Here is an 18,830-nt window from a genome sequence, read left to right as displayed (position 1 = left end):
CAATGTATTTTCAGTTACTTATTACAGACATATTAGCCAAGCTAGCCAGGCTCTGTAAAAAGTAACAAATTACACTTACCATTGCTACTAACCCTCAGGCACACAGGCTTGGTGACTGGTCGGCAATCACCTGACTTTAGGAAAAATGTGTTTCCCCTTACCGGTTAGTGAGTGGTTGCCGGAGGTTGCTGGCTGTTGCAGAGAGGGTAAGATTAAGAGAGCCTTATCACTGAAGCATGTTTCAAAAGGCACCATTTTTACTTTAAAGTTGAACCGTCTCTATTCGCGGTTTGCGTGTGCTCTTCACAAGGTGACTACTGCTTCTCTCACCCCAACCGGTCGCAGCAGATGGCCGCCCCTCCCTGAGCCTGGTTCTGCCGGAGGTTTCTTCCTGTTAAAAGGGAGTTTTTCCTTCCCACTGTTGCCAAAGTGCTTGCTCATAGGGGGTCATATGATTGTTGGGTTTTTTTCTCTGTATCTATGAAGCGCCTTGAGGCGACTTATGTTGTGATTTGGCGCTATATAAATAAAATTGAATTGAATTGAAGTGTGAGTACAAGAAAATAATTATTAGAATACAATGTGTTAAATTTGCTTAGATAAGAGGGTCCAGCAGTAGATGGGAGGAATAGGGAAGGATTTGTCTGTCTGTTTCAGTTGGTTTAGCTATAGGCCTAAGAATGTGTGTAATTGTTTAGAGGGAAAGGAATTTATGGACACTGTCATAAAAGGAGACAGGAAGCTACAGTTGGGGATTGCTGTTGCTGATGCTTGTACCTTTAATAAAAACTCAGAATTGTTATAAACTTAGAAGTAGGTTTGCAGGAGACTTTCCACCTTATCTGTAAATGTAATATGCATGCTTAACTGAAGATGAATGAAGATGAATAAAGGTTTTTGTGAAAATGACTACTGAGTCCGGTGCCGTCTCTGGATGCCCGAGGAATAAAAAGAACCGGGGTGAAACTGGTTTCATAACATAAGTGAGTGTTTGTAGACAAGTCACTGTCTTCAGTGCAAACTACAGGTGACTATGGCAATATGCTAGTGACCAAAGCAATTACATGGACATTTTCAGTACAACACCATATCCCCCTCCCAGACCAATCTCAACAAGCAACCTCCATCAACCACCTACAAACAAGTTAGGGAAAATCTATTTTTTACCTAGCAACCAGTGGGTACAAGATGGTCAAAGACTGGTCTTTAGGCCAGCGTGACTGGGGCTTTAGCAATCAATTCCAGAGTGGAAACCGTCATCAACTTTCAGCAACCACTCATAGAGGGTTGGCCAATTTTCCCCAGCAACCGACAGCTTTTTAGACCTAAAGGGCTGGAGCCAAAGTAGGATGTTATACACTGGTTCAAGAAAAAAAATCTGGTTATACAGAAATGTACAAAGCTGACCCTTTGACCTAAGGATTTCATGGTTTCAATCGCTAGTTCCCAGTCTTGCAGAATAAACCATATATACTATAAAAGCACAACATTTTCACAAGCATTGTCAGCAATCATTGAGCTTTAGAGAAAGTGTCTGTGCGTTTGCTATTTTCCCAGCATTTCTGATATTTATGCTAAACTAAGCATCTGCTGACTCTACCAGCATATTTATTGTAGAAATAATACAGCAATGAATTGCATTTCTTCAGAAACTGAGTGTGTGTCTGTTAACATCCGGAGGCTTTGAGTTTGGACCTTAGAGCCCTGTTGACTCTCAGCCCCCCCCCCCCCCCCCCATTTACCTAACCCTGCTGTTTCTGTCTTTCCCTAATGAGAGCTGCAAGAATGCATCAGGCCTTTAGCCGTTTTCTCTTCTCTTTCTGTTTTCTCTCTCTCTGTTTTGCCTCCTACACTGCAGGCAGGCAGGCAGTGTTAAATATCTCATCTTATTTTATCCTCTGGGCTGCCATCAATTTCAAGCTGTTCTCTTCTCATTTACATCGGTGCCACACCAACTACGATATCAGGATTTGCATCAGCTATGAAACGTACCCTTTCATTCATATGGCTTAGTGCAAAGAGAGGCAGATGAACAGTTTTCAGCACAATCGTTCACATGTGTCAGCTGACCTGACATTCCATGCGTGGAAACATGCTCATTCCTCCAAACACATTTATGGATCACTGGATTTAATTCCATGTGGCATGAAACAGAAGTGACAGCTGAATCAATTATGTTGCATTTTTTTGTCTTTCTCTTTCTCAACCACACTTCCACAGCTGCCTGCTTCATGTGTTCATACTGACATTGAGCTGTGGATCGTCTCCCTAAAAGAGGCTGGACAAACATGAACGTTCTCACTCACTGATCAGAGGAGATAGACACGTCTTGGAAGATGTATTGCAAAAAAGATGTAGCGCAAAAGAAAGCGCTCCACTGCTCTCTATGGGCATTTTTGTGAAAGTGCAGTACTTCAATCTTCAGAGTATGGACAAACCAGTATCAACAATTTTGTGTTGTTTGGCTGCAATAGTGTAGTAGTACAGTTACCCTTGAACTGAAAGATTTCATTGTTTTAAGTTACCAGGGACTACTTTTGACAAGAGATGTAGCAGATCCTCTTTTTAATGTCTTATTTCCCCTTCAAGTTAAAGAAACTTGATCTAAAAATAACAATTTTTTTTTTTAAAGTTTTTTCAGCTGTGTTTTTTTTTTTAAGTTTCTTTGGTTGATTTTATCCCCCTTTCTTTTAGGCATTTTATATGATTAAAAATTCAAATAATGTCCCCTTACATTAACATTTCTAGGCAATGACCTCATTTAATTGGAGTCTGCATACTTTTCTTCTAATGCAGGATTCACTCTTCTTCACAAACATATTATGTTGTGCAAAAAACGTTGACTTGAATGTCGGGCAGTTTGTGTAATTGGAATAACTAGCTCATTAGCATGTGAAATAAAGATTCTACTGCAGTCAAAAGATCTCATTTATTTGAAAGACTGGTGATCAAAAAATGTAACACTATGCAATGTGGTGAATTAGCAAAAATACCTGCAAACCTATCAAACCAACATCAAAATTAAGTAAATGGTTAATAACACATTTTGATGTAAATATGCAGCTAGCCTAGCTTCATTATTAGGTTTTTAAAACATTGAATTTATATACTTGATGCTGAATATAGCAGGCTACTGTTGGTATATTGTTGCCTAAATTTATAAATACTATCAACATTCTTTTAAGTTCACATAATGTGCTGGCTAGAATTGATTAAGATTTTAATAAAAATACGTAAATTAACGAATACGCTACCAGTTAGCTTAGCAGCAAGCTAACAGGCAGTTGTTTGTAAGGCCCTGAGGCTATTATAGTTAGCTAAATACACTACTACTAGCTAACATTAACTATGCCGTTCAATTCAAGACACCATTGTAGTTAAACAATGAGAATGTTGCACTTTCAGTTTACCCATTGTGTCATACATTGATAATTTGTTATTCAATTTCACAGCTAGGTTGAAGGTCTACAGACTAAACTGCAATGTGAATGGAATTCAAATCCAAAATAATCCTAAGTAAAAATGTACACTCACCGGCCACTTTGGTAGACATGGTTAAGATGACCTGCTAAAGTTCAAACTGAGCTTCAGAATGGAAAAGAAAGGTGATTTAAGTGGCTTTGAATGTGGCACGGTTGGTGGTGCAGGTGGGTTGATCTGCGCATTTCAGAAATCAATCTAGTGGGATTTTTACCACAAAAAAATTTCTGTGGTTCACAGAGAATTATCTGAAAAAGAGAAAATACCCACTGAGATCTGGGCTGAAACGTCTTGTTGATGTCAGAGGTCAGAGGTTCAAGCTGTGCCCTATTTAGCAGAGCATAGCAGCTCCGTCACTTTCAAATTTAAATGATGAAAAAACCTGCAGAGTGTACTAGCTGGTGGAGGAGGCCGCCTACTGGCAATATGTCTAGGAGTGAAAACAACTGATGCGGGCCATTTAATAGGCTTCTAACATTCAAAACAGGTGCAAGAGCTCAGTTTCTATTCAAAGCACAAACCTTCCCGGCAGCATTACTCTGTCCATGCAGCACAGGCTGAATGCTGTGTCCCCTTCTAGCACCAAAGATACCTGTGATGTTGGCTGGACTGCTGCAGCTCCCGATTTAATATTTTTCTCTCTCTACACAACATCTTCTTAGCCTTCAGTTTGAGAGAAATGTCAGCATTAGATTATATGTACAGACTACTAATAGACCTTGAGGTACAGACAGACTGTCATATACTTGCAGAGTGTGGTTTATGAATGGAATAGAAATTGTTACATTCACATCCAGTCTTGAGGAAAGGTTTTTAATAAGATTTTGGAAGTGTAATGATTCAATTCTATTAAACACAACAGCTTTGGTGGGGTTAGCAATAATGTAAGAGGTACTTTATACATGTAGCTGGGTAAACTATGAAAAACATTAAATAATTATTTTCAAAAACCTGTAATTACAATTTTTCTGCATCTGTGATTAACTCTTTATTCTGCACGAACTCCAGACTTTTAGATAGTTGGCAGCAATGTCAATTTTTAAAGTAAACACTTTATTTTCTGCATTCTGGTGAAATTTGATGTGCAAATCTGTGTTTTTGTTTCACAGCTTGTGGCAGAAATATCCTTGTGTAAATACAAAATTCAGGCACAAGGTTAGAATTTCAAATGTAACCGCACATAATGCAGTAAGTTTTTCAGGCATACTGTTCTGCTTTCCAATATGCATTACTCTGAATTTATCGATTTAGCTGCTGAACCGACAAACACAGGACTGATGTACTGAGGCGCTCTTTTGTGTCTTTTGTTAGAGCAAGAAAACAGTTTCTATGCTGCGTATTTATTTAGAAGTCCTAATCATACTAGACAGCGGGTCTGTTTTCTAGTATGATTTTGAAGAATCACATACATATATGACTGTAGTGTACTGACTGATAACATATCGTACCTAAAGATGTGTCTACAAATTATTGAACAATTTCGGAATAACGGTGCTCAACATAAAATAAAAAGACCTTGAATATCTCATCATTGACTGTACATAATATGTACAAAAGAGGACAAGAGAGAAGGCGAAACATTATTGTATGCCTGTGATCTTCAGGCTTATCAGCGTGCATCTCTGATAGTGCAGTGGTGCATTGGTGCCTGCGGAAGTGTCAAGACAATGCTATTATTATGATTTGAACCTATGTTTAAGTAGAATCAGTTTATATTCAGTAAAAAGTTGTTATTGGTGAAAAATTTGAGAAGCACTGACTAAGATCATATCACTCATCCTTTACTTACCGACACCATTAATACCATCCTTTAGTGATAGAACAGTCACTGAAACGTGGGTTTTAATTAGTGCTTAGTTAATGTTTGCAACAGCTCTTTATCGTTCATTTATTCAAAATCTGAATATTGGAAGATATTCTGTTTCCTGATGGAAAAGACAGAGAGTTAACAAACATGTAAGTTTTCTGCTTAAGCTTATAAATAACTTAACCTTATCATTAATCAAATACAACAGAACAGAGGAGAAAGAAAGAAAAGACCTGCAGAGATAATTCACAACAACTCCCTCGGAGTAGGTACATCGCAGCGTGAAAATCAAGGTGGCTAAATTAAAGCCTGAAGTCTCACAGGTATAAATGAGTATGTCTCCCTGAGTATAGCGGTGGTTGGCTTAGTATTATCATGTAGGCAAAGATCCTTTTTGGTCCCCTTTGCCTTCTCCTTAACAGAGACATGAGAGCTGGCACAACAGAGCTTTTTAAAGCCCATCCACCAGGTTTTGTTATGTAAGCACATTGCAGCTCTGTGTGTGTTAGTCGATTACAGGAATAATCAACCGCCAAATGCATTACAACTGCCACTAAAACAGCAATTGGTGATGACCAACACAAAAAAGCCAGACATTTTTTGCTTTATGTAGACTAATAAATAAGTTTAAATTTATGTGCTACATGTGCCAAACATCATGATATGTTTACCGAGAGCGAGAGAGAGTTATCCCTATAAAAACTTGCATTTAGACATGTAAATACTTTTGTGCAAATTGGTACTTAACTCTAAATCACACTGAGAGTCTCTCTGAACGGTCATCACTGCCTTTTTTATTGCATCACATTATCCTGATGATACTTGCTATAAACCTCCCTTTCACTAGATGGCGCTCTTGCCCGTAAACGTCACGCTTGCACTGACGTTTGTTTCCGCCTCACCGGAAATGCTGCTTCAAAACACTTCAATGGCTGTCTTGCAGTGACTTCGACCGCTTTGGGCAAATAGTTAGCTCTGAAAGTCGGGGATAATTTACTTACCTCCGCGCTTTGGGGATATTTTTAAGCTCAGACATGGCGGGGCCGCTGCTGGAGTTTGAGACCGAGATGTTCCTGAGTCTCTTCGGCAGTGACGGGCTGCTAGTAACGGCTGAAGGCTTGGGGATAGACCGAATCCTACTGCAGTTCTTGCGGGTTTACTCGGAACCGGGCAGCCTGGTTCTTCTGCTCAACACAACCACACCAGAACAGGTTAGGAGAGGCTGGATTAGCTAGAGGCACAGCTCATATGATTATCTCACACTTTACCCGGTGCGAGGTGATGTGCCCCAGCAAACTGACTTAACAGTGCCTTAACATAAACCATACATTTAAAAATAAAAAGAAAGAAAGAAAGAAAATGTTAGAATTTGGAAGAGGCCACTTTTTTTGTCCATAGACATGGTGGCTAAAATAGATGAAGATAAAAGAGATGTGCACCTGCTAACAATTTTGGCGCCATCTCGGTTTCATACATTATTTCAGATGAAATTGTTGATACATTTTTTTTGATATATAAAGAATTTATTATAGTTTATTATTTTCATCTGAAAGTTGTTATAGAATCCCCCTCTGTGATGGAGCTCGTCTAAGAAAGATAATTTTAATAACAGTAACGTTAACTGCATGAGGAAGTCAGTAGTATCGTGCATGAGGACAGCGAGAAAGCAGTGAGATGTGAAAACCCCGTCTTTTTTATTGCAATGGTGATGGACAGATTGACAGATGAAGTCAGGCTGGAGTGTCTTTGGACATACGACATTACGATCTGTAGTGGGAGCAGGTGGAAGAAAGTCTGGAGAGGAGATAAATAAAGACAGAATATATGTGTGTGAATGAGAGGGAGGCGGGTGTAGCAATGACGCTGCAAGGATTAGAGGTAGTGAATGTGGATGACTTTGAATACCTGGGGTTGACCATTTAAAGCAACTGATGGTGAAGCAGAGAGTGTCAGGGTGATTTGTGACAGAAGGATAACCGCAGGAGTGTCAGGGAGGGTATGCAAGGTGGTAGTCAGACCTGCTATGATTTGTGGTTTGGAGATGGGGCACTGACAAGAACACAGGAGGCCGAGCTAGAGGTGGCAGAGATGAAGATGCTCTGATTTTTATTGGGAGTGATGAAGATGGACAGGTTTCGAAATGAGTACTTCAGCAGTTTGGGTTAGAAATTTAGAAGGGAAAGGTTGAAAGAGTTTGGACATGTGCAGAGGAGGTATAGTGGTTATACTGGACAAAAGATGTTGAATATAGAGCTGGAGGCAGGAGGAAAAGACGAAGACGTCAGAGGAGGTTCATGGGTGTAGTGAAGGAGGACATGGAGAGGGCTTGCGTGACAGAGGAGAATGTTGGGGATAGGGTGAGATGGAGGCACATGATCCTCCCGAAAAGGAACAGCTGAAACAGGAAGTATTGCATTTTAAAACACACAATTACAAAGTGGTTCAGTTGGTATAAAACCACACATTAACGATAGAAGTGTAAATGTCCTTACATCAGTTACTACATAAACACTTGCATACACACATTAGAAGAACAGGAGCCAAAAATAATGGGTGAAAGACTAAGGAATAATTATTCTGTAAAAAACGTATTCAGCCAACCTGACAGGCTGAGGACTACAACCTCAGAAGCGTGATCGCCTCATTATTAAAATAAGAGTTAGAAGACCCTTCTCAGATAATCAGAGAGGCTGACCGCTGAGCTTTACCTCATGTTTGTGTGGAACATAGCGTACAGCTTTAACCAAAAGCTTGCTTCTTTTCATCCTGTCTTCTCAGGAATATTTCACAGAGCAGCTGCGAGTGGAGGGTGTGACCCACCTGCCCAGGACGGTGACCAGTGATGTCCAGAGCACTGAGCGTTACAATGTTTACACCGAGGGAGGGGTGCTGTTTGTCACCAGCAGAATCCTGGTGGTGGACTTCCTCACGGACCGCATCCCTGCTCATCTAATAACAGGTCAGACTTGTACATAGCTAAATTCATATGAGAACATTTTATTCACAGCTGTATTTATCACTAGCAGTCCAAATTGGATTGCAATACTTGTTTGAGTACTTGTAGTTGCAACATATGGTTATGCATTTGAGTTATCAGTAAAATTCAGTGGCAGCATGTTGACTGAATGACATATAGTTAAGCTAAACTCCTTCATGCAAAGGTTAGTCACTCCTAACAGCTAACTTTGGCCTTTCCCATGTAATGTTTTCTTGCATGCTGCTTTGTTACTTTGCAGCTGTTGCAGTCTTATGAGTTTCATGATGTTATTCAGCTCATTTGAGTTTCTTGCACTGCATTTGGCAACTGTAGTCTTGGTTCTGCTCTGGAGAGTCACTCTGAGCGGGTAGAGAATAGGCTGCAGTCTAAGGCTGGGAAGTTGGAGTCCATTCACAGGATGTGGAAGTTGGTGGACAGACAGCTGATGTCGTTATTGTGACGCAGTGTATTATTGTTATACTGTCAAGTATTTATAGTATTATTTATTAACTGCTGAAAAAGTTTGAAAACATGCTCTGGCATACACATCCACCTCTTACTACTGCCACAGTTACAATCAATTTCTGTGGGAAAATAATAATAAGAGAAATATTTTATTTATCTCTATGTGGGTAAGTTATTGTGTTACAGTGCCACAAATATGACAAAAACAACTTATCTCCAAAAAATAAATATGGCTCTTAAAGGGAAAAAAAATTACACTTAAAAATGAGTGCAGTTAAAGCGAACAGCTTAATCAAAAATCGAAATGTGATACAGTAAGGAGATTAAACAGGTGTTGTGGTTTAAGTAGATAAAGATTTTCTGTATCTGTCTTTATGGCAGATGTTAGAGAACGCCTTCATCTACATCCGCATTTCACTATATCTACAGTCACTAGGATGATCTCTGTGTGAGCTAAAGGAGGAATCCAAACAGTGTGTTGATCTAAACTGGATTCAGACAACAACAACGATGTTGTTTGAATGATATGGATGCACTCCAGCAATGGATGACATCACTTTTCTATCACAACTTGTGCAGTCCCTTCACGTTTCTTCTTACCTGTCAGAGTCTCTACCTAAACCAGTGGTTCCCAAACTTTTTTTGCTGGGCCCCCCTTTGTTTTACAAGAAAAATGTTCAATGAGATGAATTGCAGAATGGCAGATAGAGACAAAATACTGTTACTGTTAATCTGACTATCTTCAGGTTTTACACGCTTACATAGACACAAGCAGTTGCTGTCCCTCCATTTAGAAAGGCAGAGGTGTCACGGTGTGATTATTTTATGTGTAGTTGTTTTTTTCCCTGTGTAATAATATTCAACATTGCTGTCAATACATTTTTCAAAAAATGCCTCTCTGTGCAAAATGGGTTTAAAAACATAAACAACTGTGGGGAAACAGATCGTGGCAGGATCAGCCTGATATTATTTGTATCCCGCTGTAACTTTACTGTATAAAGAGCTAACATCTCCAAAATGTCAGGATTAGTTAGTCATTACAAGAAGTGTTTGTGAACTAAAAATCAAGAATGTGGGATACTGTTTGTCGGTGATTTGGAGAGCCCAGCGCGTGCTCCTGATGCAAGGGAAGCTAATTCTGTCGCAGAGATCTACCTCGGCACTTGTGCAGGTGAAGCCAAAGGGAAGATATGCTTCACCGTGTTTTCTAGTATTTGGCTTGGAGTGAAGTTGGTTTGGAAACATATTTGGCGATGCTTCATCTCCTGCTTTGCGTTTGTGTGGGAACCCCGTCAAAAACCTGTCAATGATGCTAGCAGTGTCCAAGCATTCTTTTTTTTTTTTTTTTCATACTGCGCCCCCCCTGCAATGGCCCAGCGTATCCAGGAAGTGAGAGCGGTAGCAGCTCAATGCAATTCTGCTTAAAGTGCATCTAACCACACTCAGTCATTCAGCTCCCTCCCCCTCTGGTGAACCACTCATTCGCTGGAACAGCTCCAGCACTGAAACACTGTTGTTTGCTCTGTAGCTGCTCCAGGATTACAGGCCTCACTCAGTAGAACAGTCAGCTCCATTAGTTGGTCTGTGAAGAAAACCAACTTGGAAAACTTGACTTTAGCCATTTCAGTTTTGCATAAACCACAATGAGCGCGAAAAATCAAACTTATCAGGTGACAAAGTCACAAAAAATCAAACAACTAACAGCCAGCTGATATATTATTCAGGCTCTACCTTCACTGTCTATTTGTTCCGCTCCCTTTAGGTATTCTGGTTTATCGTGCCCATAAAATCATTGAGTCATGCCAGGAGGCCTTCATCCTGCGTCTGTTCAGACAAAAGAATAAGACAGGCTTCATTAAGGCCTTCACTGACAAGGCCACGGCTTTCTCCTCGGGCTTCTGCCAAGTGGAGCGTGTAATGAGAAACCTCTTTGTCAAGAAGCTCTACTTGTGGCCCAGGTACTGTCAAACTACTTCACTGTAGATGTTTTGTCTTGTGTATTTTGTTGTTGTAGTAACATTTATAATACTTCTTTTACTACTTTCTTTTTTTTTAACCTTTGCACTCAGGTTTCAAGCATCAGTGAACACAGCGCTGGACAGGCACAAACCAGAAGTGGTGGAGCTTCACGTGTCCTTAACTCCAGCTATGAGGGTCATCCAGAGCTCCATCCTGGACATCATGACCGCCTGTTTAAAGGAGCTGAAACGCTACAACCCCACTCTAGAGGCTGAGGACCTCTCACTGGAGAACACGCTGGGGAATTCTTTTGAAAAGGTTTCACAGTGTGTTACTAACATATACGACACATTTAAGCTGCCTTGACAAATTTTACCTCAGTGCGTGAAAACACTTTTGATTAAACTATTAAAGGAGGATTTTTTTGTTTTTTAAGAAGGCTTATGGTGATTGGACCGAGAAAAAAGCAGGTTGAGATGAACCTCTTTAATTTGCATGTTAAATGTTATTACAGCGTTTATGAGAACCCAGTTTCTAAAAGAAAATTCAGGACACTGCAAAATGATTTGTAATCCATCTAAACCCTCTTAAATTTAAATTGAAAATAGTACAAATACAGTATGATCCCACAACTAATTAGGTCAATTGGCAACAGGTCAGTGGCATGATTGGATATGGAAAGAGCATCCGAGCGAGGCCGTGAGAGGTGAAGATGTTCACTGTTCTGTGAGGAACTGCGAGTTCTTTTATAATGAATGGTGCCGCGTGTGATGCTGAATAAGCTGGAGCACATCTGTGTGACTTCTCCTGCTAGAAGAGTTAGAAAAATACACCTCTGATTGTAGGTGAGTTCAATTGTATGCTTTGCCGTACTCCCATTCAGACTATCCGTCACTATTTGGACCCCTTGTGGCATCAGCTGGGAGCAAAGACCAAAGCACTGGTTCAGGATCTGAAGGTGCTGAGAGTCCTCCTGCTCTACCTAACCCAGTACGACTGCGTCACCTTCCTCAATCTCCTTGAGTCGTTGCACTCCAGCCAAAAGATCTTTGGCTCTAATTCGGGTAAACTACATTTATTTGACTGCCCTTAAATGCCAGATTGGAGGCCATTAAGAGTTTAAAATGTCTAAATTAATTGTAATTCTTTGCATTCAACCTCGCTCTTACCATCAGGTTGGCTCTTCCTGGACTCCAGTACATCCATGTTTGTGAACGCCAGGAGCAGAGTCTACCGTATTCCCGAGAGCAAAAAGAAACTTAAAGTGGGAGCAGAGGCAGAGAAACAGAAGCCATCCTCTGCCTCAGGTAACTGTGTAGTTGGCCAATCTCTGATACGGTGATATCAGAGTAGATATCCACAGAACTTGTCTGTGTATTCATGTTGGCATGACTAACTGCTCTGTCTGTGTGTGGGTTTCAGAGGTGAAGCGGGAGCTGGTGCTGGAGAGGAGCCCAAAGTGGGAGGCTCTGACTGAGGTCCTGGAGGAGATTGAGAGGGAGAACAAGAGCTCTCAGCATGAGCCAGGTTAGATCTCAGTGATGTTCAACTGTTACAATGTCATCATGAATGAGTCTGAAAATGATTTTCTATAATACGATCTGATTTTTATAAGTCATTTGTAAAGATTTGTAAATTTTAGCTCACAGTTAAACTCCTCATTTGAAATCTAGACTGCCAACAAAGCAACACTTTGGAAACACATCAAAGCTCAATGGGGCAAAAAAATCATGCTCGAAATCTATACTGATACAGATTGGCTAATATGTTAAGAATGAAAGGATGCCATTGTTTGATGGAAATGTAAATTATCAGCTTACAGAGGGCTGAATTTAAACAAACCCTGAAAATCAAATGATGTTGCAGGCTAATGCAACTCAAAATAGTACTCAGTAGTTTATATTGCCTCCACTTGCCAGTGGACCTGCCAATTCTGGTACATGGAGCCCACTAAAGGATGCCCTTAAGCTACATTTCGTAGCTCTGGCAGCTCTCCTCCTGTTTCTCCTTGCACAAAGGAGCAGATAATGGTCCTGCTGATGGGTTATGGACCTTCTACGGCCCTGTCCAGCTCTCCTCCAGTAAGACTCCTGGAATCTCTTCCATGATCTTGAAACTGATTAACAACCCCCTCTGCTAATAAACTGAGCAGATCAATATCCCAGAAGTATAACTCACTCAGTGCTATATTAAAAAGTGTTCCTCTTATTTTTATTTATTTATTTATTTATTTTTAGCTGCAAGAAAAGCATGAGCCACAGCTGGCATTTTACAAAGTCATCCTCGGGGTGGGCTGATTTGTGTTGTGGTGTTGCTTTGAAGCTGCACAGTACTTGACAGTACACCTGTACACACTGAGGAAAAGTAGTCCACCAGAATTTGGGTCAATTGCAGAATATAGAGTAGGCCTCTTTATCCCCAGTGGACCCCCTGGCTTTCGAAGCAGGAAAATCTTTGGCTTTAGCCCCAGTGTTAGGATTCTGTGTGAGCTCACTTTAGGTGCACCAGTTCACGGCCTAAATATGCTGTCTTGGTGGCGTGGAAAGCACCTGTCAATCAATCAAAAAATCAAAAAAGCTTCTCTTTTCATTGTCAATTTACATTAAAGTAGTTTTTAGTCTTTCAGGGGAATATTTTTTTCAAATCCTTACATTTTTACATTACAATCTGACAATCTCTCTGTAAAGATCTATCTTTCTCTAACTGCCTTATGTTCCTCCCTCAGGTCGAGTCCTGATTTGTGCCAGTGACGACCGGACCTGTGCTCAGCTGCAGCAGTACATCAAGCACGGCTCCGACTGGCTGCTCAACCGGCTCTACCACCGCACGATTGGGAAACGGGACTCTGCTGCACTGGGCGCCTTAGAACTGGATTTGGAAAAAAAGGGAAAGGGTCCGGTCAGAAAAGGAACGAAGGGAAAGCAACCTGCGCAGAAAAAAAATGCAAAGACGACAAAAGGCAAAAGCAGACCTTCCTTGACTCTGACCCAGATGGTGGGGAAGGAGGAGACAGGCGAAGCGGCAGTCATGGGCAGCAGCGGAGATGAGGATGAACTGACGGATGAAGACGGAGGCGAGGAAGAGCAGCTCAAGCTAGACTTGCCATCAGATGCTTATTACGGCGTCCTGAAGGAACCGCTGACTGTCATTCACCCGCTGAAAGGCTGCACCGATCCCCACAGCTTGACCCGGGTTCTCCATGAGGTGGAGCCCAGCTTTGTGGTGCTTTACGATGCCGAGCTGAGTTTTGTGCGCCAGCTTGAGATCTACAAAGCTAACCGGCCTGGAAAGCAACTTAGGGTGTACTTCCTCATCTATGGTGGCTCGACCGAAGAACAGAAGTACCTGACAGCTCTGTCTAAGGAAAAGAAGGCTTTTGAACACCTCATCAGGTCAGAGCTGTTTCTCTCCCGTTAGCCACGTTAGGTGTATTTTGTTGAGGGTCATTTGCTCACCATTTCTTGTATTTGTGTTCTTGTTTAGGGAAAAAGCTACTATGGTGATCCCAGAGGAGAGAGAAGGGCGAGAAGACACCAACCTAGACCTTGCTAGGAATCTAGATCCCGCCAATGCCACCACCAACACCCGCAAAGCAGGCAAGTCTCTGTTGTTATGCATTTTTGATTTTTCTCTCCTTTGTGTGCTAAATCGTCTTCACTATGCATTGGACCAGTTTGTGTTTTTATATCCGTTTTCTGTCCAATAACCAGGTGGCCAGGAGCAGCCCACAGAGCCCTCACGAGTCATTGTGGACATGCGCGAGTTCCGGAGTGAGCTGCCATCCTTGCTCCACCGTCGCGGACTGGACATCGAGCCGGTCACCCTTGAAGTTGGCGACTACATTCTGACGCCGGACGCATGTGTCGAGCGCAAAAGCGTCAGCGACCTGATCGGCTCGCTTCAGAGCGGCCGCCTCTACACCCAGTGCCTCTCGATGACCCGCTACTACAAGAAACCTGTGCTGCTCATCGAGTTTGACCCAGCTAAGCCATTTTCCCTAACGGCCCGCTCGGATTTCCGTCACGAGATTTCATCAAATGATGTTTCTTCAAAGCTCACCTTGCTTACGTTACACTTCCCCCGGCTACGTATACTGTGGTGCCCCTCCCCGCACGCCACAGCCGAGCTCTTCCTGGAACTAAAGCGAGGCCAGCCCGAACCTGACGCCGCAGCAGCTCAGGCGGTAACGGCCGAGTCAGACACTGTGGCTGAATCGGCAGACCTCTACAATCCCGGACCTTATGACTTCCTGATGAAAATGCCTGGGGTCAACACAAAAAACTACAGGGCTCTTATAAAAAACGCAGACAGCTTGGCCGACTTAGCCAAAATCAGCCAGGACAAGTTAGGGGAAATACTCGGAAACGCTAACAATGCCAAGCTGCTGTACGAGTTCCTGCATAATGTAGTTAATGTCCCTGCGCCCATACAGAAGACCAAACAGACATGACGAGCAGACTATATGGATATAGGAAGATTTTGCCACTGTGATTAAATGATTGCAGTAAGAGTGTTTGACATATTCGGATACAAAATCAACTTTTTAAAAAATGCAGATGTTACGTTTAGATACAGTTTTTGTAAAACTGACTTTTATCGTTTTTCTGTTTTTATATTGTCGAAGAATAAAATCTGTCTTTTTATAATTAATAAAAAAAACTGTTATTTAACTTTAAAAAAAAAAATGCACTTAATTTATTTTAAGCAAACCTTTAACGTGATTTTTTTCTTCCTTTGAGAGGAATGATAGAGTGAATTGTTAGTAATAACATACTGTTACAGTGGGGGATGCTCATATTTAATACAGCAAACATTTATTTAAAATGATATCAGTACATGTACAAGTAACCCCTCTATGCTAAATGCTGTTGGCTCTGTGTCATGTGAGTGATCAGAACTCGGGGACATGACTCTTTGAGCACAGATGCCCCACCCAATAGTTTATACACTTTCTGCTTGTGAGGGGCAGGAATCAGAATAAAGCTGGTTTTCCACGACAATGGGGCCATTCTAAATCATGTACAGTGATAATTATCTTGTGTCCGTGACTTGTTTATTAAAAAAATATCACAATGTGCACTTCAGATCTGATTTCAGCTCTTCACAGTGCAGGTCTACACTGTGGAAAGTTATGCAACATATTCAAAACATACCAAAGGACTAAAGTCAAGTTTTATGTTTGTTTCTTTTTCTTTTTGTTCGTTTTGCTCTTGTTGACATACGTTTCCATTACGTATCCATTATATTGCAATCGTCTGTACTTTGAAGGAGAAATTCCGGTTTTTAAGGAGTGACCGTGCTGCCCAGTGAAGAGGACCACCCTTCTCCTCCCCTGCCGACCTCTCCCGAGCTTCCTGTCCGACAACGTCATTACGTCACTCTGCATCCAAACCTAGACCAGTCGCAGCCATTTTAGTCCGCGAAATAAACTTCAATCTCAGAGCTAGACGAATAAAAGAAGACTGAATACTTAGCATAATTCCGTTGACGCAATTTGGATACCTCGTTGCAGACCACGGCTCGGATGGATTCGCTTTTCAAGTCGTCATATTTCGGTAAGAGCACAAACCCGGGGCGGCGCTGTCTTGTTTTTAGCATGTTAGCCCATGTTAGCTGGAGCGAGCTAACTGGAGAAAATGTTAGGAGGTTGTTGTTGAGGAGCATTCGTGATGTCCAGACCTAGACAGCAGAGCGTGGCTTGGTAAGGAAAGCGTGGACAAGGCTCATTTGACTGTAACTTGATGTGTATTTATTCCCTTTCCTAGAAATGGCAGTCATGAAAGCGCTTCATTATATTTTATGTTCGTCGCTGTCTGTAACTCACTCCCCTGTCAGATTTAAAGTAGTTATCCAGCCTTAGCTTAACCCACACCCACTTGCCTCTGCGATAACAGCCCAGCCGTCTCACTCAATAACACTCCGTCGGGAAAATCTATTATTGCTGCTTAAACAGACTAGCCTTTTGTGAGTATGGTGTTTGTGCAAGGTGTGTGTTTATTTCAGCCATTTCCTTCTAGCTAACTGCGGATACTGTCTGAATTGTAAGGCATGGCATACAGTGTGTTAGTGAGCCGACAGGCCAATTTCTCAAGTAATACTGTCGCAGTGTACTGAGTCTCCTGGCTTACTGAAACACCGGCATGTTCTCTTCCAGCCTTCCTAGTCTAATGAAGTGAAAAAACAAATAGAAGTAAAATAAAAAATGTCTAGAGGTTGTGGTGCAGCAAATCCAAACAGCCTGTGTGTGAGTCATGCAGACTGGCAGGAAGCGTTTATTCAGAGGCGGCTCTGTCGAGTCAGCGTGTCACTGTAAAGTGTGAATTATTCACGTTATCTTAAACATTGTGCATATGGTTGCATGGGAACGGAAATATACGGAGGCTGTAGGTTATTTTTTCTGCCTTTTAGTGTAGGGTTAGTTTGCAACAGTACTGCGGTTTCCAGTATTGCGGTGCTTGTCATGCAAAATAGAACAGGCCAAAGAAGCAGCCCAATGCGCTGGGAAATTAGGGGCTTTTATAAATCCTCCGAGTCGCAGTTTTAATTTTGCTTAGGTGTCACCACACTGAAACTTTTAGTGTGGTTTACCTGGTCTGTTTGTACGGGTTCTTTCTTCTTTCTATTCTTCTTTTGAAGGGGATCTTTTGAGCAAAGTCCCCTAAGGCAGCCAGGAAGGAAACGACACCACATGTGTGTCTGTGGGAAACAAGAGCAGAGCAGCACTGTGGCTGAATGAGGCAGGGTGATGACATAATTCCTGTCTTATCTTTGGTTAAAAGTTGCAGGACATTTTTGTCCTGCAAGACCTGGTCTATTGAAGGCTCAGAAATCTGCAGACTCAAACTGCTCAAAAGCAGCTCTCATGTACGCCCTACACATTGTTCTGTTGTTTGAGCTGAAGCTGAGCTGTGTTTCATACTGAAGAATAGCATGCTGTGACTTTAAAAAAAAAAAAAAAAAAAAAGAGTACTTGATTTTCTTTTTATTGCTGTGCCATGCCAAACAGGCATGTCCTAAACAGGACTACATGACATGGCAGTTCATCAGAGGGGATGTTCAGTCTGTGCGTTTTTCTATGAAGACAGTGTGGACACTAGGTCACAGAATTTCAGTTATCTCAGGCTGTTTAAGAGAATGGGTGTGTGTGGCTGCCTTATCACTGGGATTCTCTACAGGGCTATTTGTAAGGTGGCCCATGACCTTCTCTTCAGACATGTTTGCAACGGCTGTGGGTACATATCTCTGTGGCTGCAGTGATGCCTGCAAAGCTATTGTGATTGTAAACCACTTTCCATTGCTTTTAATATTGTATAAATTGTTTTATTGTTTTACCTCTAGAATCCTGCTCTCTGCTTAAGAAATGTTGTCCTTTTTTTTCTATATAGGCCTTTTTTCTCTCAAGACAATCAAGACACTGTTCCCGGTAAAATGCCATAAATTATGTCACCTGTATGGCACGAGCCTGTTTTTTATTTTATTTTTTTATAAGGCAGTGAAAGAGAAAGAAGAGCCTAAGGCAGCAGGCACACCCATCTTCCTTTGTCACGCTGCAGATAATCAGACACAGATAAAACCTGAAGCCAGTGTTAGTTTAGTTAATCTTAAAATCCTCTGTGGCTCGTTTGGCTTTAGCTGAGAACACCGCACTGTGCTAACATCTCCAGTCAGCATTGATAATGTAGAGAAATGCCTCTGAATCACCATCTGAAATCTGTTTGACTTTTCAGAAGTCTCACCAGGAGGATTTATTTTTAGCTCTAGTTTAGCAAGCGCAATGATCTAAGGATGGCATAGTCATTCATAGTAGGGCTGGGCCATATTATACTGTTCGCGGTAATACCGGTATAAAGTTAGGCAACGATAGGAAAATGAAATATCGCGATAGAATATGAGTAAAACGCGCATGCGCATTGCCTTTGTTTTCATACGCACATGGCCGATTGTTGAGTGAAACAGATGAACCAGAATTGGTTTGTAAAAATGGTGCAACTTCAGTGATGTGGAACTGGTTTGGTGTTTGTCCGTCAGATACACGACAAAGCACATTTCTTTGCAGAACATGCAAGCGGCCGTCGTTATTGTCGTATTTGTCGGACTAAGATGCTCTTAAATCTGGGAGTAATCTGGGTCCTAAACTCCGTA

The 18,830-nt window shown here is 41.6% G+C and overlaps 2 protein-coding genes across 4 annotated transcripts in view; both read left to right on the top strand.

Moving 5' to 3' along the window:
* The first annotated feature begins 6,171 nt into the window (after window positions 1-6,171).
* Window positions 6,172-15,320, top strand: ercc4 (excision repair cross-complementation group 4). The gene is made up of 10 exons (XM_005721756.1): window positions 6,172-6,498; window positions 8,066-8,246; window positions 10,492-10,687; window positions 10,799-11,006; window positions 11,572-11,752; window positions 11,864-11,995; window positions 12,111-12,215; window positions 13,414-14,080; window positions 14,172-14,284; window positions 14,399-15,320. Exons 1-10 carry the CDS (start codon window positions 6,322-6,324, stop codon window positions 15,136-15,138), a joined length of 2,700 nt encoding a protein of 899 aa, XP_005721813.1. The 5' UTR covers window positions 6,172-6,321; the 3' UTR covers window positions 15,139-15,320.
* A 723-nt stretch (window positions 15,321-16,043) lies between these two features.
* mrtfba (myocardin related transcription factor Ba) overlaps window positions 16,044-18,830 on the top strand; it is a 22,089-nt gene continuing 19,302 nt past the window's right edge. For 2 of the 3 annotated variants that reach the window (XM_005721753.2, XM_005721752.2), the window contains exon 1: window positions 16,044-16,243. The gene's annotated coding sequence lies outside the window, so the exon portion shown is untranslated. Of the gene's footprint in view, window positions 16,244-16,309; window positions 16,390-18,830 lie in introns of those variants that run through there. The other variant, XM_005721754.2, reaches the window with a different exon arrangement.

The sequence above is a fragment of the Pundamilia nyererei genome, unplaced genomic scaffold, assembly GCF_000239375.1.
Source record: "Pundamilia nyererei isolate P.nyererei 1_Seehausen unplaced genomic scaffold, PunNye1.0 scaffold00005, whole genome shotgun sequence".
NCBI lineage: Eukaryota > Metazoa > Chordata > Actinopteri > Cichliformes > Cichlidae > Pundamilia > Pundamilia nyererei.
The sequence above is the reverse complement of the archived record's forward strand: the minus strand, read 5'-3'. Positions and strand labels throughout refer to the sequence as shown.

Coding starts and splice junctions, on each gene's coding strand:
- ercc4 (XM_005721756.1), top strand. CDS start 6,322: ATGGCGGGGCCGCTGCTGGAGTTTGAGACCGAGATGTTCCTGAGTCTC. Junction 11,007..11,571: donor TGGGGAATTCTTTTGAAAAG/GTTTCACAGTGT, acceptor ACTCCCATTCAG/ACTATCCGTCACTATTTGGA. Junction 14,081..14,171: donor GCTTTTGAACACCTCATCAG/GTCAGAGCTGTT, acceptor GTTCTTGTTTAG/GGAAAAAGCTACTATGGTGA.